We start from the raw sequence: 23,390 nt of genomic DNA on the forward strand, positions 1-23,390 counted from the left end.
CCAATTACTAATTTTAAAGGAGCCAAAAAAATGATAATGAAAAGCTCATTAATAAGTTTCACATGTACTAATAGCCAATCACTTTTTAGCTTTTTTGATCCATAGTTGGCCCATTTGTGTGCACAACTATTGGAACATTTGTCCACAAGTAGTGGCAATTTTGAGTGGAATAGACATGCAAAGTTAGCTATAACCACTACTGCTACACTTCCATATACAATTCATAAACTCTTTCAAAATCATAGTTTATCCTTACATTGGATTTATAAAATGATCGAATTTGATATACCATTTAAGATGTGTAGACATGCAAAATTGACTATAACCACTACTGACAGGCTTCCCTATTTCAAAATCGTAGTTCATCCTTACGTTGGGTTTATATTTAAATTGTGATATGGTGTCATGTCAACACATTTGAACATGGACATCACATTGTATCTTGCACCCGTAGGACTATACTAAGATCTTAGTTCTGTATCTAAATTCTGTGTGCATATTATAAGTTTTGCGGCAGTTCTCTACTGAATTTGCGAGGATGAATGGGAGCAGAAATTGTTACGTTAGCGTTCAGCGATTATTGCGTCATTTCTCCTCCGGTGTGGAATAATACTAACGCCTTCCCATATTCTATATTTTTTCAGAAACCTTGGAAGCTTGATATAATAATGTTTATAAAGCACGCAAATGACAGGGACACAGCCTCCCATTCGAGTGGGGTTAACGGAAAACACAGGTAGAGGAGTTTTCGCAATTCGGGAGATTCGAACCGGAGACCTCATACACACTGAGGACCCCTTCGTTGCTCATCCTTATCTCTCCACCGTGGATAAGGTAACTTATTCTTGGGGGTTTAAGTTGTCATGTTAAAAGTATTTAGAATTTTTTGTGTAGAAGACTCAGAAACAACACAATTTTTGTTAAGTTTTGAGTGGGTAAAATTTACCTCTGGCTTATAATAGAACTGGCTTAAAATAGAATAGAAGGTTTTAACATCCATCAGATCAAAGATAGTTTATGGGAGAGGAGACTTTGTCATTTTTACTTTTTGAAGTGTCTCTCAACCATCTACTCACTGAATAGATCTTGAAATGATGTTGATGCTAAATCACATGTATACTTGATTTGGATTTCATTGTCAGCTTTACATTCTCTCTTTGCATACTTCTTTTGGCCTTTTCCATCTACTTGTTTCACACTGGATTAACCAAGCAATGAGAACACTGGATTAACCAAGCAATGAGAATCTTTCCTTTGCAAGGAATATTGGCCTCTATATAGGCCTTTTGTTGATGGTCAGAAATGGGATTAATTTCCTCAAGGTAGTATTTCTTCTTCCTCTTTAATGTCTTTTCTCAAATAGACTTGTGAAACTTATCTAGAACAAATGTTTTTTGTTCTTTGCCATTATTGGGGCAAGCATTCAAGCGAATATGTCATTTGTTCATTCACTTGCAGTTTTGCTTCATTTATGACTTCTTTCTTTCAATCAAGACATCTTTAAAGACAACATAGGGCCAGCACTTTGCTTCCATTTGCCCAATTTTTTTAGATATCTTAAAAGACACACCATAACTATGGCTTCAAAAGGAATTGTACTTGTTTCAGCTAGAAGAATCTTACAGGGGATCAAGTTTTTAACTTGAATGTATTGTGATCATGTGTTCTTGGATTCTCTCTATTCACATTCATTCGGTGTTTGAAGTGTTGCTATCCCATATTTCACACCCATAGAGCACCACGAGAATTATTGATAGTCCAAATCGAGTTTGAATAATTTTGTAATCCTATAACTTTGCCTCTCTACAACTATTTTGAAGGGCAAAAAGTGCTTTCTACCTTCCCAAAGTTCTCTTCCTTTTACAAATTTCCTAAGTTTGTTGTTGAAGTCCATCCCAACTTGGTATATGTACCTCTTTACTTCCTCTAGAATACTTCCTTCAAAATAAAGCTGAATTGATTCTTTTTCTTTCTATTGGAGAAGATCACACTCTTCAAAATAAAGCTGAATTTATGCAATTAGAAATATGCTTGAATCTAAATATCCATACACTTATCGATCATGTGGAAGGAAGGAAGGGAGTGTAAGGGGGGGGGACGGTGAAAGATTACTCACTAGGTATTGCGCCTCGTAAGATGGTTAAGGACCATGAGGCCACCTCATGATGATGGTTAAGGACCGATTAAGGACCACAATAGTCCAAGGAGGATAAGTTTCAAACCTTGGGCCTAGGGTTGAGGGTCATGGGCATCCTATTGCAGCTCACGTACTATCTCCACATTGATCAATTGTTGAAGTGAACAAATCATAAGAGGTGAGAGGTTGACATGATGGAGGGGAATGGTGTAAAGCCGTCACCAGGTACACCACCTCATGATGATGGTTAAGGCCATAGAGGATAAGGTCCTGCTATTAGGCCTAGGGTAGAGGATACTTGGGGCACCTCATCATGTCTCCCAACACAATCCTCATTATGGTTGAGATTCCATGTAATCATTAAGACTTGTTGTGTGTGTGTGCATATATATATATCCTAACCCTAGAATTGGATGTATTTCATGAGTTATATCTACATTGTTGTCTAAAATGGTTGCAGGTTTCCAAAATAGAGTTATCTCATCTTATTCTTGAGTGAAGATTATATCTCTAACTATGTTTTTCCCTTGTTTCATTCTGGATTTGTGAATTCAGGGCAAAGTATAAGGTGATCCCAAAAGGGGACATTACAAACAACACATAAGTTGTCGCCTATTTAAAAGTGTTACAACATAAAATGATTTAGGACAAATTTAAATTAAAATTATTTTCCCTCACCTTACCCAATCTTACGAAAAATAAAATAATAGGCTTAGGTGCACTTGATTATCTTTGGATCGAAAAAGGGACATGACTTGAGGGTTGAATTTTTATTTAAATCTTTAAACTTGCACACATTATTATGTTGGCATTCTACACTCTTATGAGAATAGTTGATGTTGTCATTGATGGCAACCAACCAACTGGCATTCATCTGGCAACCAACCGGTAGATACCGGCACCGGCAATAGATTTCTACATACACCGGCAGGCACTTCACCGACATCGGCAACAATGCATACCGACACTCAAGCCGACATGGAATAAACTTTTGTTTATTGTTTTGTAATGTAATTATCCTTTGTAAAGCTGACATGGTATATTGTAAAAGACTCATATGTATGAGATCTTATAGGTCATTTTAGGTATGGAAATAGATGAGATACATAAGGCAATTTTGTATAAGGTGATATAGTTGACAGTGAAGGTTTTGGTTATTGTCTGAGCTTAAACTGGTACTGAACCTGGCATATGAGATGCTGTTTTGAGCAGTACATTGTATTGGATTTTGATAATCCATTTTGTAGTCAGTGTGACTCCTATTTTGTGATTGAGCAGTGAGCTCTAGGCAGTTGGCCTCCCTGCATGTGCAGACCCCTCATTGTAAGTAGTATTTATTCATTGGCCATTGAGTAAATATTGTGGGTCACAAATCCCACCGAGGTTTTTCCCACACCGGGTTTCCTTGTTAAATATCTTGTGTTATGGTGTGTTCTCTATGCTGTCTCTGTTATTCTTATTTGCTGCATTAATTCTTATTTACCGGTACACTGTTTTGGGATGCAAAGTTTAAATAAGTTTAAATATTTTGCTAATCGGTTAGACACTGATTCACCCCCCCCCCCCTCCCCCCTCAGTGTCATTGGGATTGTCATTGAATCTAACAATTGGTATCAGAGCTTGGTCCTCTATTTTCAAAAGCCTAACAGCTTGAGGAAGATTCTGACACCGGTACAGATGGAGAACTTAAGAAAACAGTTGGAAGGAGCTCTTGAAGATTTTGATGCAGAGAAATTGAAGAATATCAAACTTGAAGATGATCTGAGGATTGCACAGGAATTCATAAAAGGACTTAAGGAGAATTTTGCTATTGCACAAAATAAAAGAAAAGAACTTCATGAGAAGATGCAGAATGATGATGATGAAAAATAAACTCTTAGAGACATTGCAAACAAGTTGAGACAAGAAAACAGTAATATGAAGAATGAAATGCAAGATATGACTATGAGTTTATGTAAAGATATTGAAGACAGGAAGAAGAATGAAGAAGACTTGACTAGGAGACTTAATGATGCTGGAAATGAAAATCTGAGACTTAGTCATGAAAATCATATGTTAAAGACAGATCTGATTCACATGCAACATGATAAAACTGAGCTTATGAGACAAGTTGGAATTCTGGAAAATGAGTTGGCTACTGCAAATAAGAACAAAGACAAATTCAAGAAAAGTTCAGAAGAACTTGATGACATGTTGAAAAGTTAGAAGCCTAATGGAGATACAAATGGATTTGGATTTGAAGTTGGAGAAAGTTTCGGTACTGCAAACAATCAAGATCAGAACAAACCGGTAAGACAATCTAATGCTTATAAATTTAGTGGGAAATGTTTCAATTGCAATAAATATGGTCATAGAGCAAATTAGTGTAGATTTAGAAATAATCAGAATATGAACTCACCCACCAGTCAATGTTCCAAATGCAACAAAGCTGGTCATAATTGAGAGAAGTGCATAATGAATGTGAAATGCTATGTTTGTGGAAGATATGGACATTTATCTAATCAATGCAGATCACAAACTGGTCAAGGATATGGAAAGGCTATTTAGAGGAATAATGTGACTTGTTATGCTTGTAACAAGATTTGACATATTGCTAAATTCTATAGAAGCAAGAATGCACCGGCAAACAATATGAGATCTAGCTTGAAGGGAAAAGAGAAGGTAGAAGAAGTAAAGCAAGAATTTTCAAAACAGTGGATTAAGAAAAGAGATAAGAGAACTGATGAAATTATATCTTCACCGGTAGAACTGAGTAATCCTCCACCGGCAGGAGATTCTTCATCTAACTGAGGAATAATCCCTTGGGGGTATGTCAGCGAATTGAAAAACATGCATTCTACCCTTGGTTGATGGTGAGAAGATACATTTCTTCTTTACTGGCAGGTGTGTTAAGTTTTCACTTAACCGACGAGCATTTAATGATGTTTTAAAAAATATTTTGGCTATAAGTGTGTTAAGTTTTCACTTAACCAACAAGCATTTAATGATGTTTTAAAGAATATTTTGGCTATAAAGCACCGGGAAACCCTCATTTCAAACTCACTGAGCATTCAACTTTCTGTGAGCGCGAAATCGAGCAAAGGCATTCTAGGCAAATCAGAGAAGTGTTTTTCAAGCATTCAACAAACATCCGGACAAGAGGTATTTTTCATAATGGCTGCTTCATCTTCTGTTCCTGAATTTATTCTGAACCCTACCATTGTGGAGAATGTAAAACGCCCTAGGCCCATGTTCAAAATAATTCCCGAGATTGCGAAGCAAGACGACTCTGTAGGAGCTTTTTCAAAAATACCTAAGAGTGTAGCATTTGCAGAAGACCCTAGGATTTACATACATTGCAATATAGAAGACCTAGGATATGAGGAGTTAATGAAAATGTTTAACAAGGTCATTTGTGATGAACATGGATTTGTTAAACCCGAACATAAGATTGTGGAAACTTTAGGTTTTGTGGAGATACTGAATATCCCTCAATTTCCAGAGGAAGTGGTAAGGATTGTATTGAGTAGAGCACATGGAGAATTCTTATGGTTGGATTCTGTTTGTAAGATAACCCGACAAGCAATTAGGGCAGTTACTGGTTTACACTCAACCTGTAGTAGTTTTGATAAGACAAAGAAGATTCCCAACAAAATGGTGACAAGCCTAACTAGAGCAACATTTGACAATAGATCACTTAGAGTGAATGACATTAAGGACATCAATGAGATATGTAAGTATGGTCCTTGGATATAGAGCCACACATGCTAACAGACTCAATTCTGTTTCTAGTCTTTGTATTTATAGTGCACATGAAATGATAAACAACAATGCTAAGATAGATGTGTGTGAATGGTTAAAAGATGAGTTTATTGACAACCTGAAAAAGATTAAGGGAGACACAAAGGGTACTTTCCGCTTTGGAAACCCTCTGGTATGTTTGATGTTATATTTCACCAAAGAGATCCTCGGTACAGGACCCAAAGACTTTAGTTATGATACACCAGTAGGAAAACAACTACAGGAAGCTTTTACCGACATGGGAACTGATAGAGATAAAAACATAACAAACTACTTTAAATCTTTCCAATCTAAGATGAGAGCTAGGGAAAGGATCTCTCAGAGCATAGTTGAGAAATATGACAAGCAAACCTGTTTTGTCATTAAAAGAGATGAAACTTGGATGAAAGCAGTAAGCCCTAGAACTATTTGGGTTACTGAAATGGGTTATGAGGTTGATCTACATGTTTTGGAAACATATGCAAAAGCATTGCTTGAAGCACCTAGAGAACCATTAGAGGAAATTTTTGGAAGTGTTGAAACCATAGCTAGTAAAGTGTCAATGGAGAAAAATAAGAAGAAAAGAGACAAATTCATTAGGGATGCATCTAAGGAAGCACATAAAATCAAAGAAAATGTCATGATCCTTAGTGGCATATCGGCTAGTGAGCTTGAAGGACTTCAACTGGAGGCACATATTTCATTGGTTGACACATCTTCTGACAGTGACAGTGGGAAGGTTGCTGAGTTCAAAAGAGTGGAAAGGAAAAGGAAAGCCTCACCGATACCTTCTCCTACTTTGAAGAAAACAAGAACCTTAAGGAAGAAACAACAGGCAGTTAGGGAACCCAAGAAGAAGCTTACTCCAAAGAGAAAACAGACACCGGTTACCCCTTCATTGAATGATTTACTGAATGAAATAACAGAGGAAGGTAATTTATCTAATGTGAATAAATGGTATACTTCTTCAAATGATAGTGACAAAAAAATTATTGAAGAAAGCATTGTTCTTCACTTAGACATTTATAAGAAAGTTTTGATTGAAGTTGTTAATGAGCTACCAAATGATCTCTACATGAGACTAGAAGCTAAAAGGCTATCAGTGATGGAATTAGACAAGAAACTGAAAGTTGAAGCACTCTTGGCAGTCCACCTGGTTAACTCCAAGGAAGAAATAGATGAACTTATTTCCGAGGCTAACCGATCAGTATTTGCTAGTGGACACCGGCAAGTGAGCCTGATGGCTGGAAGAGTAAAGGAAATTGCAGATGAAACAACGAACAATTGGGATATATTCTTTGTAGAGAAAGAAAAACAAGAGGAAAAGAGCAGACCTAAGAAGATATTTAAGGTTTATCAAAAGGACAAAGTAAAGGAAAAATTGGTGGAGTTCCAAACATTAAGATTACTGACAATCTACCACTGCCACCTTTGGATACTGCACCGGTACACTCAGAAGATCCACCAGTTATTGACACTGAAGAAATAAGACATGATGATACTAATCCCAAGTCAGAAATACTTTTTACAATGAATGTGGATACACAAGAGGTAAACATTGTTGTGGATAAGGAAACCTCTGAAGTTAAGGCAGACAATGTTGACAATAGCAACATAGCAGAGGAACCGGTACAAACTGTTGAAACTGAGACATCAACACAAACAGAGCAACCAACACAGATTGAAAAACCTATTGAAGATAAAGATACTAGCACAGGGCCACTGGAGACTGAGAATCCGGCAGTTGGACTTTCAGAGAAACCGGAAGAGAAACAAACTGGGGTAGAGGTGCACACAGAGATAGAGAAACCGACAATCACATAAACATTGCAACAGTCTGAGAAACCTTTAAAAGTTGAGATGCAAACACAGATTGATCCACCAGAAGAAAATGCAAGCAAATTGGACACATCTGATGGAAGCAAAGAGGTAATAAAAATGATTGGTCAGACATCCGGCACATCTACAGGTGAATTCAGACCTACCAATGTTACAAAGGTACTTTTGGATTCAATTAAGAAGATAACGGATTGCAATGCATTGGCCTATAAGGCAATTGATAACACATTACCTATTCTTAAGTTGATTGTACCAAATTGCAACACAGATCACATTAAGGATTCTTTAGGTAAATTGGACACATTGTCCAAATTTATTGCTGATAATGTAATAACTATTGACAAGGTGAATGAGGACACAATTAAGGAGAGAGTTGAAAAAGAGAAAAACACATTATTTGAATACACTATAAAGAAATGTACAGATCATGTAAATACATTATTACTGGTACTTAACTCTACAATTCTAGAATATAAGGAGCTATATAGGGAAACATGCAAACCTCACCTTTTGACAAAAGACACAGATAAGGAGATCAAAAAAACACAAAAAAAAATTGATGACATAGCAGATAATATAATTGGTTCATCCGGACATATATCAGTTTTTGAGCAGGAAATGGTAGGTTTTGAGGAGAAATTAGAGAAACTTGAGAAAGAAAAGGCAAGGATAAGGTCAAATGCTCGGGAACTTAAAGATAAACTTGGTCCTAAGTTGGACAATCTGATTACTTAGAGAATTGAAATATTTAAGGCATTAATTCAAGGAGAGCGATCATCGGAGGAACGCATGCATTATCTCACTGGCATGATTCAACAGACTAAGGCAACTTTGAATGATAGCAAAAGGTTTATGCAGAGTCTAAATTTAATTTTGGCAGATATTTTTCAGATTGTAACCAATCGGTTACAAACTTTGAGGTGAAATTTTTGCACTCGTTTGACTATTTTTGACATCCTTTGTCATTGATGCCAAAGGGGGAGGAGTGGAGAGAAAAATACATGTACAAAGGAGATCACTTACTCAGGGGGAGCACATATTTTTGGAATCTTTTGGACTTCAGTTTTTGGAAATAGCTTTTGATTTTTCTTATGAGTGTTGCCATCAATGCCAAAGGGGGAGATTGTTGGCATTCTACACTCTTATGAGAATAGTTGATGTTGTCATTGATGGCAACCAACCAATTGGCAATCATCTGGCAACCAACCGGCAGATACCGGCACCGGCAATAGATTTCTACATACACCGACAGGCACTTCACCGACATCGGCAACAATGCATACCGACACTCAAGCCGACATGGAATAAACTTTTGTTTATTGTTTTGTAATGTAATTATCCTTTGTAAAGCCGACATGGTATATTGTAAAAGACTCATATATGTATGAGATCTTATAGGTCATATTAAGTATGGAAATAGATGAGATACATAAGGCAATTTTGTATAAGGTGATATAGTTGACAGCGAAGGTTTTGGTTATTGTCTGAGCTTAAACCGGTACGGAACCTGACATATGAGATGCTGTTTTGAGCAATACATTGTATTGGATTTTGATAATCTATTTTGTAGTCAGTGTGACTCCTATTTTGTGATTGAGCAGTGAGCTCTAGGCAGTTGGCCTCCCTGCACGTGCAGGCCCCTCATTGTAAGTAGTATTTATTCATTGGCCAGTGAGTAAATATTGGGGGTCACAAATCCCACTGAGGTTTTTCCCACACCGGGTTTCCTCGTTAAATATCTTGTGTTATGGTGTGTTCTCTATGCTGTCTCTGTTATTCTTATTTGCTGCATTAATTCTTATTTACCGGTACACCGTTTTGGGATGCAAAGTTTTAAATAAGTTTAAATATTCTGCTAACCGGTTAGACACTGATTCACCCCCCCCCCCCTTTCTCAGTTTCTTTGGGACTGTCATTGATTCTAACATATTATACATTATTGAAGTCTAAAAGGCCCTATCAATATGTTTAACTTGGTGTTTCCAGGTGTCTAACACTGGCTTTGAGGTCTGTCCATTGTTGCAAGGCAAGTAAGCACTAAGTGCCATCCACTTTTTAGGTCTAGAAATTTGACTAAACCTCTAATCCATTATGTATCTTGTGAATAGTAGAAGTGGAGATGTGAATACATTGATTGCTATGGAATAACTTATACAAAAGAGGAAGATAATATGAAATATGCTACAAATGCTTTATAATAGCTGAGAATAACAAGCCACTTCAAGGGGGCAAACCTCAAAATATATCTAATGAGAACACACTTCACAATTTGATTATGAAATAAGACTCACTACCTCCTATATATACCCTACTTATGCCTAGAATATCATCCAAGCCAAGATAAATATGACTATATAGGCCCAAAGCTGACCTAAATAACTAAATATAATAATGATAATATGGCTTAATTAGGAGTTAAGGTAGCCACAAGCGGACTACTCATAACCATATGTATTCTCTTGAATTAAGGGTGTAGCATGCCCCCCCTTTTCAGAGAAGCATTGTCCTTAATGCTAATCAAATGTGGATTCTTGTAAATGAACACTTCATCTTCCCATGTGGCATCTTCAATTGGTAGATTCTTCCACTAAAGGAGATATTCATTAATGTTCTAGTCCTTAGCTTGTTTGTACATGTTTGGAGAATGAACTCTGGTTCCAATATGATTCTTCCTTCTTCATCAAGCTTTGGTAATATTGTCTGTGTAGGGATTTTATTCCCAATTACTTTCTTCAAAAAGGAAACATGAAAAATTGGATGTATCTTGGTTGTTGGCAACAACCCGAGCTTGTAAGCAACACTATCTATCTTTTACATGATTTGGTATAGGCCATAATATATTGGTGACAACTTAGTATTCTTTGTTTGTTGCTTCAGTGATACTTGTAGATTGCAATCTCAAGAACACTCAATCCCAACTTCAAAACTTCTTTCACTATGATGTTGGTTCATTTTTGTGCTTCATTTGATTTTGTGCCATGGCCAAATTCTCCTTGATTCTTGAAAGTACTTGTTGATGAAGCATGTGGTGCTCCATAGCCTGAACTCTTGGTGACACCCTCAACGATGATGTGAGGGAAGGAGCCTAATATCCATAGAGTGCCATAAAAGTAGACATTTTTATGAGCTATGGAAGGAAGTGTTATACCACCATTTTGCTAGTGGTAGCCAAGCTACCCATTGAGATTGCTTATTTGAAGTGAAACGATGTAGATACCCTTCCAAACACTTATTAACAACCTTAGTTTTCTCATCAAATTGAGGATGTTATGAAGAACTATGGGCCAATTGAGTTCCCAAACATGAGAATAAATCTCATCAAAAGTCACTAGTAAAGCTAAGAACACAGTCACTAACAATAACCTTGGGTGTACCATGTAGCTTTTGTATATTCTCCAAAAATGCTTTTGCCATTGTATTAGCTGTAAAAGGATGCGATAATACAATAAAATGGGCATATTTAGTGAGGCGATCCACCACTCCTATGATGACATTCTTACCTTGATATCTTGGGATACCTATGATGAAATCCATGGAGACCTCTTCCCATTGTTGGCTAGGAATAACTAAGTGCTGCAAGAGACCCGGTGTCTTAACTATCTCCCCTCTATTTCTTTGACAAACCAAACATTCAACCACAATTCTTTGAGCATCTCCTTGTAGTCCTTCCCAAAAGAAGTCTTCTTTGACTCGATGATATGTCTTCAGAAATCTTGAATGACCACCTATCGGAGACTCATGAAGTTTTGTGAAAATCTTTTGTTTGAGAGTGGAATTCTTGCATAGGTATAATCACTCTTTATACCATAAAGCATCTCTCTTCCAACAAGACTTATTTGAACTACTTGGATTTGTTGAATGAGATTACTTGTAGCAACATTGTTTTTCCACTTCGCTTGAGGTTTTGCTACCAAATCTACTTGTAATATTGAAATGGCACACAATAAAGCTTCATCCTTTTCATCCTTCCTAGATAATGCATCCACCACAATATTTTCCTTGCCTTTCTTGTATATGATCTCAAAGTCATACCCCAACATCTTAGTGACCCATTTTTGTTGCTCTTCAAAAGATAATCTTTGCTCCAAAAAATATTTTAGACCATCATGATCTGTCTTAACTTTGAAGTGTCTTCCAATTAGATATGGTCCCTGTTGTTTTACTTCATGAAGAATAGCAAGCATTTCTTTCCCATAAATAGTTTTGAGTTGATTCTTACCCTTTAATTGACAACTCTCAAAAGCAATGGTCTTGCCCTCCTACATGAGAACTACTCCAGTACCATTACCCAAAGCAGCACATTCTACAATGAAATCCTTGGTGAAGTCTATAGTAGCAAGAACTGGAGTAGTGCACATAGCCTCCTTCAATTTCTCAATGCTGCATTAGCGAACTTGTTCCAATGAAAAGAATCCTTCTTCAAAAGACTATGAGTGGTGCTGCTATATGACCATAGTTTTTCACAAATCTTCTATAATATCTAGTCAACCTCAAGAAACCCCTCAATTTCTTTATGATTTTGGGAACAAACCATTCCACAATAGGTTGAATTTTGTTAGGATCCACCTTTACTCCATGTGAAACTATGTGTCCCAAGAACTCCACCTCTTTGAGACCAAAAGCACACTTGGAAGGCTTTGCATAGAGATGGTGATTTTGGAGGACTTGTAACTCTATATCAACATGATGTAAATGTTCTTCACATGTCTTGCTATAAATTAATATATCATCAAAGAACACTAATACAAACCGTTGTCACAAAAGCTCACACCCCTGCTAAGCTATCAACTCAGCAAGCTTGTAAAACATGGAAACAACCCCGAAGTGTGGGACCTTGCGCAAGGGGGTTGAATCTCCGGAGAAGGCCGACTTCCTTCTCAATCCAGGGGCAGGTGTTGAACCAACTCAACACTTCAAAACTTACTCCTAAGCCTATCCTAACAACTTGCAGAGGTAAAGGGAAGAGAGAAATGCTTGAAACAAAAGGAGGTGATGCACCAAGATAAGAGATTGTTCTTCTCCCCACCCGAAATGGCACAAGGAATCAACTGAAATACCTAAGAGATGCACAAACTTAAGTTTCATGAGTGACCCAAACACATGCATGGAGGTTAGAATTTGCTAAGTGTCAAGAGAGGAGAAGGATTCCCACAAGTCACACTCAGAATACAAGTTAACACAGCATATATGGAGAGAAGAGCCACAAAACATACACCCATGATGAAGGTAAGGAAACATACACAACATGCATAAGTTGAAGGAAGATAAGAATGTAATTTCAGTTCATTCAAAGGCCAAAGGCCAAACTTACAGTTGCAGAAATGCAATAATAATTACAAGTCTTCAAGAGAAGATAAAGAGCATAGGAAAGCTCAAGGCAGCAGGGAGAGAACCCTTTACAGTGAGTCTTAACAGCCTTTATATAGAAAAAAGGTTACAAGAGTGATCATGACCCCTGTATGTCAGTCTGGGAGTGCAGGGAAGTGCGTGCACTTGACTTGTACATGCAAGCAACCGAGCCATACCACAAAAGGCAACCCTGAGAAGGTGGATTGACTGACCTTCCAAAGTCAGAGTATGCAGTCATGAAACAAGTCACCAAGCATGGCCCCGTACCTACCTTGATGGAAATCTTGCCAAAAACATTAAATGCACCCCTGTGGCTCCACAAAAGAAAGTGCATAAGTCACCAAAACTGTCGGAGCATTTAAAGCCTTGAGTGTCGATCATGCCATCCGGAAGTGTTGCCAGCCGAAAAGAAGTTTGGAAGACTTCGGAGACCTGGGTCACCGAAGTTGGGGGAACTTCAGAGACCTGGGTCACTGAAGTTGGGAAGACTTAGGAACTTGGGAACTTGGGGGTTCCAGAGTTCCAGGGTTGAAGACTTAGGAACTTCGGAGACCTGGGTCACCGAAGTTGGGAAGACTAGCAACTTGGGAACTTCGGGGTTCTGGAGTTGAGGAATTAGGAACTTGGGAACCTGGGGGTTCCGGAGTTCCGGGGTAGAAGAACTAGGAACTTGGGAACCTGGGGGTTCCAGAGTTTCGGGGTTGAAGACTTAGGAACTTGGGAACCTGGGGGTTTGTTGTGCGTTGCACATGCTCCTTGTCGTCGACAGGGGCCCCTTCCCTTTTTGAGCCTTTCGTCTTCGCCCTGTTGAGTTTTGCGCAGAGTGTCTCACGTCCTTTCGAGGGAGGCCGCGACTGGTCCGTGAAGTGATGATGTTGAAAGAAGAGAAGCCAGTCATTCCATTAGGCTAGTCTAGCCCTTGGACACGAATTCCAAAAGATTATTCAAAATTGTGAAATCGCCTTGAATGGGCGTAAGATGATAGAGGTTGGCGAAGCCCGCCAAGCAAAGGACAGCGCGTCTGAAGGTCGCACGAGGACCCAAACTTGCCGTTTTTCGGATAAGAGTGATGAGATAAATTGCATGAGGTTTGTTTTTACGGAGTTTACAAGATTTGAACGAATGACGATTTTCGCCAGCCGGAGGAGGAGTGAATTTCGTTTCAAAATGCCAAAGTTGACAAACTCGCCCAAGTGCCCAAGCTCGCACTTCTTGAGGAAAAGTTTAAAATCGCCCAGGGGGCCGAAATTTCAAAAGTTCAAAAGTTGGCAAAATGGGCCAAAGGTCCGAAAAATGCTTTAAGTTGCCAAAAAACCTCCCAGGTCCGAATTTCACTTTAAGTTGCCTAATTTTGGACCCTGGGGCCGAAATTTTAAAAATGCCTTGAGTTTGCAAAATTGGTCTAAGGTCCGAAAAACACTTTAAGTTGGCAAAAACCCAAAAAGGTCCAAAAACCACTTAAAGTTGCCAAAAACCTCAAAAGGTCCGAAATTCGTAAAAAACTGGCAAAAGCGTTCAAAGGTTCGAAATTTCACTTAAGTTGGCAAAATCGCCCAAAGGGCTGAATTTCGGACCCTGAAATTAAAATTTCAAAAAGTTTAAAGTTGCCGAAATCGCCTTATGGGCCAAATTTCAAACCCTAAGGGCAAAATGGGAGAATTCGTAAAACTGGCAAAAACGTTCAAAGATCCGAAGTTTGTGTGAAAATCGCCAAAATGTCTGAAAAGTCCGAAAAGATAAAGCGCCGAAGTTCTCCAAGGTAAAAACGCAGTTTAGGTTTCAAAATCCTCCATTCCACCGAAGTCGCGAGCTAGAGGATAGACACGAAGAAGCAAGGGTCAATTTTGGCGAAAACTCCAAATGGTCCGAAGTTCGCCATCAATATCAAAATCGCGACGCATAGGGCAAAAATGAGGAATTCGAAATTGGTAAAATCCTCCATTCCTCCTAAGATCACAACGTAGAAAGTGCAATAAACCTCATAACGCAAAGGCATCCGAAGTTTGCGATTTGGGAGACGAAGTGTGAAGTTTAAAAGTCTGTAAACACCCCCCCCCATACCACCGAAGTTCGTGTGAGGGAGGATGGCATAGGGTTTTGAAGGGGGAGCCAGAAAGCATAATTTGCATCCAAGGTAAAACGCTGACATAAACCCTTCCAAGCGTCCAAGTTCAAATTGTCATTTCGCCTAAAGGTAAAATTGCCTAGTTTAAAACTCGACATTGCAAATTCTTTTCCAACCACAATCGCGAAAATTTGAATTAGAGAGATAACCGTTGGAATTCAAAATTTGCAGAACTATCCATTCGTTCTTGCACAGCAAATCGGGCAGTTTCTCGCCATCCATTTTCACCAGGTAAGTACGCTCTACCTCTCTTGATCGTCTGAAATATTTATAAATTGGATGCATGCCTGTGCAAAAGTGATTAAAATGCTTAAATCTTCAAATTTGCATCTTTTTTCCGATTATTAAAACGTCATGCAAAGCAATCAAAATTAGGATTCGCTCCTAAGGATCAGCTAGGAATTGCATTTTCAAACTTAGGAGAATTTTTCGAGCTTTGTCCCATTTGAAAATTAATCCAGAAAATGCTTAAGTAGAAATTCGCAATCAAAAGCTTCGTGAATAAATGTTTTGCTCAATCAAGCTCTCAGCTAGCAATATTTCGCTGTTTCCAATCCAAATTTTGAATTAATCCTTGAATGCTGGCATATTCTCTAACCCGCCTTACTTCTTTTATATCGCCCCATAATCCGCGTCCGGCTGTGCAGGATAAATGCCTAAATCAGCGGTGGAATCATCAAAAACGCCCGCTACAGCCGAGACATCGCGAGCATCCAAATCAGATATCCCACGCAAAGTCAAAAGGATGAAGTACCAGTATCAAAGAGGGGGATTGAGGGAGTCAAAAGTTCAAAGCGTCTGGGACAGTGTTGGTGATACCGACCTAGGCCATATTCTTGTCCCAGACTTCAGGAATCGGGTCTTCTCCCCTAACGCATATGGCAAGCCCAGACAGATGGTGGAAAGCGGCATCGCCCAAGCGGTGGGATTTCCTCCAGCAGTACAAAACTATGAGTTAGTGGTAGAAACTGCTCGACATTATCAGCTAGGTTCCAGATTGGTGCTCCTCGAGAATATGACCCTCGCCAACTTCACTCCTGAGGCCATTGGTGACGCATTCGACATTCCCTTCCCAAACAATCCCGCGGCCACGACTATAGACGAAGCACAGGGGGCATATGATATGAATCCGACGAGATGCAGAACACTGATCAACGAAGAGTGGTACAAGGAGAGAAGGCCTCCAAGCGCCAGAATTGGGAAAAAGACCCCAAGAAGTGACTTTCACAATGAGCATGGGGATATGGTCACATTACTCAGCAGGGTTATGGGACTTCCTAAATCCAACTACTTTGAAGAGTGGATGTTTTATTTCACAGAGCAAGTCTTCGCTGGGAAGTCTGAGTTTGACTGGGCCCAGATTATAAGCGACAACATCCACACTCAGCTAATTGAGCTCGAGAGCAAAAAGTACTTCACTATGACCTCCTACTTGGTCTACATGTTCGCCAAGAACCAACCACTGCCAGGTTTGATAATGAAAGGTGAAATTGGGAATGGGCCTGGTCAGGTGAAGGTATATGATTGTTACCCACAGCTTCACTATCAGGATATAGCTCAGAGAGAAAAGAACAGCCCAACTTATGCAATTGGACAGTATGAGCGCATCAATGATGCCTTCACAATGCGCCTGGTCAGGCTAATGCAGGGAGGATTACACATAAGGCTTTCAGAGCAAGCTACTATCCTGGTATAGAGATACGGAGCCTGGTTCATCCAGTTCCCAAGGTTCTCCTATATCCGAATAGCGGGCTTTGATGGTGCCCCTCTCCGACTTCCACGGTACCCAACCGACAAGATAGTTCTTATGGAGGTCGCAAGGCAGTCACGTCCGACCGGTATCTTACTTAGAGATAGCAAGCAGGCTGGATTCGCGTTCCCCGTGATTATAGGCAACCAGGATGTCCATCTGAAGACCCCCACCCTAGCAGAGGAATCCTTCGCAGAGATGGCTTCCTATGGCCTACAAGAGCATTTTCCAAGGAAATGCTTTGATCACGATAATCTGGCAAAGAGAGCCTATGGCAGGCGGTACAGAGCAAAGGAATCAGTTGAAGATTATTGGAAAAACTGCTCTGATGACTATGAGGTCCGGAGGCGTGAATATTCGAGGTTGAGTGTGCAGCAAATGCGACTCTTTGAATACCGCCGGGTCCCGGATCAACTCACAGATTCAGGGAATTGTCTGCAAGTCCGGGAATTTGAGGCAGTGAGGCATCTTCTGCCAGGCATTGATTGGTCGCAGGACCCTATCACTGATTTTGAGGCAATCATGGCAGCCCCAACAAGATATACAGACCTATGGTTGCATCAACGGATTGAAAGACTAATTCATGAGGGAGTCCAGTTCACCTACCACTTAATGGGCAGCCTCGATTTTCAGTCCTCCGAAGATGAGGGAACTTCCAGTGCACCCAGAGAAGAAATTGAGAAACCTGAAAAGAGAAAGAAGGCTAAGGCTTGCAGAGGTACTCGGACGTCCAAGAGAACAAGAAGGGAAAAGATTCCTATAAGAAGACCAGAGGTCACTTTATCGTCAAAGGACCCCAGTTTGTCCGACAATGTAGTAGAATTGGATTATATACCTGCTCCTCCTTCCCAGAGTGACATCGATGCATTTGGAGCTGATGATCCTCTCGCATCCGACATGCTAGAAGCCGAGCTAATAGCTATTGAACCAGCCGAGCCGGGTAACCAAATTGAGGAAGGAGAAATTCCATCCATCCAGGAGATCAAAGTGCATGAACCCACCCAACAGAGTTGCCATGAACTGCTGCTCCATAACACTGCCAAAGATGACTCTACCGTTGAAGGAGAGCAAAAGACAGAGGAGACCCGCGAGCTTGAAAAGACTCAAGAGCTACCATCACACGAAGGCATCAGACAATTGTTCAGCGAAGTAGGAGAAAACTCTGCTGCAAGCAAAGAGTTTGACACCTCCTCCACCCCTCCGGTAACAGAACAACTGCGAATTTGCGATGAGTCGGCTGAAAACATCAAAGAACAGAATGCAAACTCAACCATATCATCAACCCAGACAGTACCTCAAGAATGGTTGATTGCTAGAGCTCAGCGCAAGGCCGCCACCAAACCACCTATTGATTTGGAGGACATCTTCTCACGCATGGACCAAGCTAAAGCTAAGGGGAAGAAAAGGCCCAAGGCATATTCTAGAATGACGAAAGATGATCAAAGGAACCGCACTCTTCACATTGCCACCTATTGACGTGTATTTTGTACACAATCATACACAGAATAAAATACCCAAGGGTACCTTATCCTCTCTTGAATAAAGCCTCTGATTGTTGAAGATGTCGCGAAGAAGGATCAATCAGGGTGACTCCAAGGTTCTGTAATGTAGGGTCTCTACGTGTGGATAAGCACCAGTGGTCGTTGTGAATGCTGTTTCATCAAGGGGCCTTATGTTTCCGTTCAGGAACAGTTTTTCCTAAAACTAACAAGTTCTCAAAAAGATCAAAAGGTAGGGTTTGCAAGAGATGAATCCTAATCTAATCCTAAGAATGACTCAATGTAGGCTCGACTTGGTAAGATCCGACCAATTTCAGTATTGCCAAAGAATTACAACTCTACTGAGATTGATGCGATCTTCTAAGGTGATTATTGATTTTCAAATCATCAAGAATCATAGACACTACCATGAAGGTACATGTCAATAGTTCAATAATGACTGAAGTTTTAAGCAATCCAAATATCTCCAGTTGACCACACAAGGCGTCCTTACAATCAGTAAGAAGCTAGTGGTTTGGAATGTGAATCTCACCAAAGATCAAGCTCAACACTTAGTCCTTCAACTTTAAATACTACTTCGATCAAGAATGATTCAAGAAAGTAAGCAACCATGAAAGTAGCCACAAGAATTGCAATAAAACACCATAACTTCAATATCTTATTGATCTCAAAGCCAAAATAGACAACAATTGCTTGAAATTCTTTCTTCAAAACTCAATCTTGCTACAAAATAACTTTCTTCTCTCCAAAAGCTCTAATTCTACTATGCTATTCTCTATCTATCTTTCTATTTTCTAATGAAAATGAATGAGGGTATATATAGCATCCTCAATTACAATGAACGGCCCAGATCAAAAGAAGATCAATGGCTGAGATTTTGACACCTAAACCCTAATTAGGGTTTTATTACAAAAAGTTCCCCTTTTATTGAACAATATTAAATGCATAGCCAAATATTTAATTGGCACAAAAATCTAGGAAACATAGACCAATGATAATTAAGGTGCCACATCATCTATAACAACCTCTCTTCTAGAACCTTGTTCCCTTTCCAATGCTCCTTCTTAGCGTATGCAGTGAATCTGGATACGATTCCTTCAATCTCAGCAATAGGAATCTCTGGAAGATTCCTCATTCGTTCCTCCAAGTGGATGACTTGATCAAAAGACTTGAGAAGAGATGCATCCCATCTAGGCTCGAGTTCCTTGATTTTCTCAATCAGGAGCATAGTGGCAAACATTTGATCTCTTTGCTCATCGGTGATAACATTCTCATCTTTGCAAAAGATGACCTTGACCTTCTCCTCCAACTCTTGAAGATTCACATCTGTCTCATCTTGAATCCTCCTGCCAAGAATAGAACATAACACCTCAAACACCTTGTCCTGAATCGGATGGATGACCTCCTCAACTTGATTACATTTCGTACTAATGTCTTCGAAAAGAACTTCCTTCATCTGAAGTAGAGTTGACCACTGAAGCAAATTATGAGCTCTTCCATCCATTATCTTTTCTTGTGCTAAGATCTTCCTTGGTGTTTGCCTGATTACTTGTAGAACAGGAATGATAACATCTCTAGTGTGGGCAAAGGCGGCTACTGTTATCATTAGGTTATGAATGATCTCAAGGACCTGGATAGCTCGATGGGTGGTCTGCATCATTCTTGTTGCGAACTCAATAGCAACGGTATGGGATTTATCAATCCAAGAGCTCATAAGCTGGACCAAGCTCTTAACTCTTTCTGCCTCGCCAACTGATTCAAGGGGAAGTGCTTGCATAGGAGATACTGCTGGATCCTGACGTCCCAAAGGCTGATTGAGATGGCTAAAGTAGCCTCTCCAAGCACCGACCTCTCGCTCAAGCTTTCTATTCTTTTCCATTTCTTCTCTAAGCTTGTCTTTAAGTGCCTCAAATGAATCAGTGGCCTCATCTAGTGTCTGCTCGGCTGTGAGTGGACCAAGCTCAAATGTTTCTACATCATACTCTTCTGCAAGGATTTCACCTTCATATTTGTCTACTGCTGGTGTAGCTATCTGCAACTTCCTGGACCCTGTCTCATCTCTGATCATCTTGGATATCTTGGTGGCCTTCCTTCTCTCTGTCACTTCCTGAGAATTTCCAACAAGGCTTTCTAAATCCATTACATTATCTTCATCTTCGATCACAATCACCCTCGTTAGCCTCTCCTTTAACCAGTCTGGAATGGCAGACCTTGTCTCTCTAACTTGTATTTCTTTAGGCACTGATCCCTCTTCTCGGAGAGGAGATGTCACTTCATCATCATTCTTGTCTTCATGTAGCTCATTGACTTGGGGAGATTGACTTGATGAACGTTGAGGTGCCTGCCTTTCTTCATGCTTATCATTCTGAACCATTGATTCCATAGATTCCTCAACTTCAAGTACCCTCCTCTCTTGTCCTTGACTTGTCCTTTTTTCATGTTGGGAAGATGTTCTAGATGAGTGACCTCGATGGGCCTCTTGCTTCTTCTTGGAGGGTTCCCTTTTCTCAGGTCTTTCTTTCCTCTTCGCGCTTCTAGGATGAGGATTGCCTTCACTCACGCATCTAGGGTGAGGACTGTCTTCATTTGTGCTCCTAGGATGAGGATTGCCTTCGCTTGTGCTTGCTCCTCCTTCCCCTGGCCTTTCCTCCAAAGTAAAAGTCATCGATGTGTTCTGTTCTCTCAACTTTTGATGTTGTATATCCACCCATTTGCGAGTACAAGACAAAATCGGAGCCATCAAAGTCCTCAAGTCTGTAATCTCAGGTTCATTCCAATCTATTTTCACTGTTTTGTCCTCTCGGTCATAAGACGATTGGAGATGTCTGCCACTGTCCTGGGCTTGATCGGCCACTCTGTAAACTTTGCATTTCCGGATGAGATCTAAAGGTAATCTGGAATGCATCTTTCTTTTCACCTCTAAATCACTTGAGAGATTCATCAAAAAGTCCTCTATCTGAAATTCATGCTTGTACTTTCTACCAACTGTTTCTTCTACATATCCATAAGGATCAAAATTCTCTCTCAAGGCAAAGGATGAAAATGAATATAAGGCTAACTCCTTCTCTGCATCATCCATGGCTAGAGCATTAGGACATACCTCAACTGAATTCCCTAGTATGATAGGCACAGGAATTCCATTTCCATGCCTGTGTCTGAATGCCTTTGCATAAGCCGCCAACTGCCTAGTCACCTCCAGTAACACTATTCTGTCTGTCGGATATCTTGGCAACATATATGGTGGTGAAGGACACCCATGAACTCTAATATATGTAAACTTCTGAAATTGGATAAACCAAGCACCATACCTCTTTACAAGCTCCTGTGCATCTTGAGATATCCGATTGTGAATCCCACCCTGCAATGTCCTGGTGATGTTCATCGTGAAGGTATCATTAACTAACTTGTAGTTACTTCCAGGTGGATGATGCAAATGAACATAAGATTCACAAACTCTGACTTCCCCCGGTCCTCTTCCGATCACTCCTCTGTGAGGTAGTCCTGCATATTCAAAACTCCTGATCAAGGCATATATGATGTACGAGCTCATGTGGAAGGATTTGGTAGCCTTCAGTCTTCTTAACTGCACGTCCAAGCAATGGCTAATAATTCTAGCCCAATGAATTGTTCCTTTTCCTTGAACTATCACTTGGATGAAGTAGAACATCCACTTCTCAAAATAGAAGGCTTGAGGAGCCCCTGTAACTCGATTGAGTAAGGTTATCAAATCTCTGTACTCCTCCTGGAAGTCGATCCTATGTGGTGTGTTTGGAACTTTGCTCAGGCGAGGACGACTCTTGAGTAACCAATTCTTATTGATGATGCTTAAGCAAGTGTCTGGATCATCTTCGTACATGGATCTAGCTCCTTCCAAGCTTTTGTAAATCATATCTTTATGCTCTGGTAGATGGAGAGCTTCACTGATAGCCTCCTCTGAAAGGTAAGCCAAAGTGTTTCCTTCCTTGGACACGATTGATCTGGATTGCGGGTCATAATGGCAGGCACACTCGATCATCAGCTCAGGACACTGGACTGCTGGAGGGAAGCCAGCCGCCTTGATAATGCCACTTTCAATTACTCTCCTTGCGACAGGTGATGGCTTTCCGATGTAAGGGACCTCTCGAAACTTCTTCACACTGAAGTTTCCCAAGTTGGTATCTCCAATGTTGCTCCATTTGGACATGATCTTGGTCTCCAATTCTTCATTCCTTTGATCTTCCTTCATGAGGGCTGGACGACTAGTGGATGCTCCTGTCTTCGGGGTCGCCATCTTGTCACCTACACAACATTTCATAATGAGCGATATACTTTGCAACGTAGAAATATAGACTGGATTTAAGTTTTAAATTTAGGAAACTTCATGATAAATCTTTGAATTATCATTTCCTAAATATAACTATGCAATTGGAAATTCAAAATTTCAAAATTTGAACAAGGGGGATCTCGCCATACCTCTTCTTGAAAACTAACTCTAAAAAAGATGCAAAATTAAGAAATTCGCTAGGTAAAATGAAGATCGAAGTCTTCTAGCAAATGCGCCTCCTTTATCAACTTCACCACCTTTTAGTTTTCAACGCCTTGAGGAAGATTCGCTCCAACTCTATCCTCCAACAAAGTTCGCACTGCTTCCTTGGTTAGATTTCGCACTCTTCCTTGGTTCTCCAAATCGCACTTGGATAGATGATTAAATGATGGATTAAAATGCTCCAAAATACCTCTCTTATATAGGCGCTCACTATTGCAATTGCCCATAGGCCGACTTGGAAAATAGGCCAAGGAATAAATAAAATTTAAATAAAAGGAGAGGCCGACTTTGGCAAAAACATTAAAAAAGACACCTTAAGCGCTTTGAATTTTAATTTAATAATAATTAATTTTAAATGCCTTTGCAATTAAAATTTTGATTTTTTAAAAGGCTTAAATTAATTATTA

The 23,390-nt window shown here is 39.8% G+C and overlaps 1 protein-coding gene across 1 annotated transcript in view; it reads left to right on the top strand.

The window, feature by feature from the left end:
* Positions 1-330: 330 nt before the first annotated feature.
* Positions 331-23,390, top strand: part of LOC131034433 (histone-lysine N-methyltransferase ATXR4) — a 70,668-nt gene continuing 47,608 nt past the window's right edge. The window contains exons 1-2 of the mRNA XM_057965929.2: positions 331-599; positions 695-834. Coding sequence (XP_057821912.2) covers positions 539-599; positions 695-834 — 201 coding nt within the window. The 5' untranslated portion in view covers positions 331-538. The remainder of the gene's footprint in view (positions 600-694; positions 835-23,390) is intronic.

This window comes from Cryptomeria japonica, chromosome 1 (assembly GCF_030272615.1).
Source record: "Cryptomeria japonica chromosome 1, Sugi_1.0, whole genome shotgun sequence".
Taxonomy (NCBI): Eukaryota; Viridiplantae; Streptophyta; class Pinopsida; order Cupressales; family Cupressaceae; genus Cryptomeria; species Cryptomeria japonica.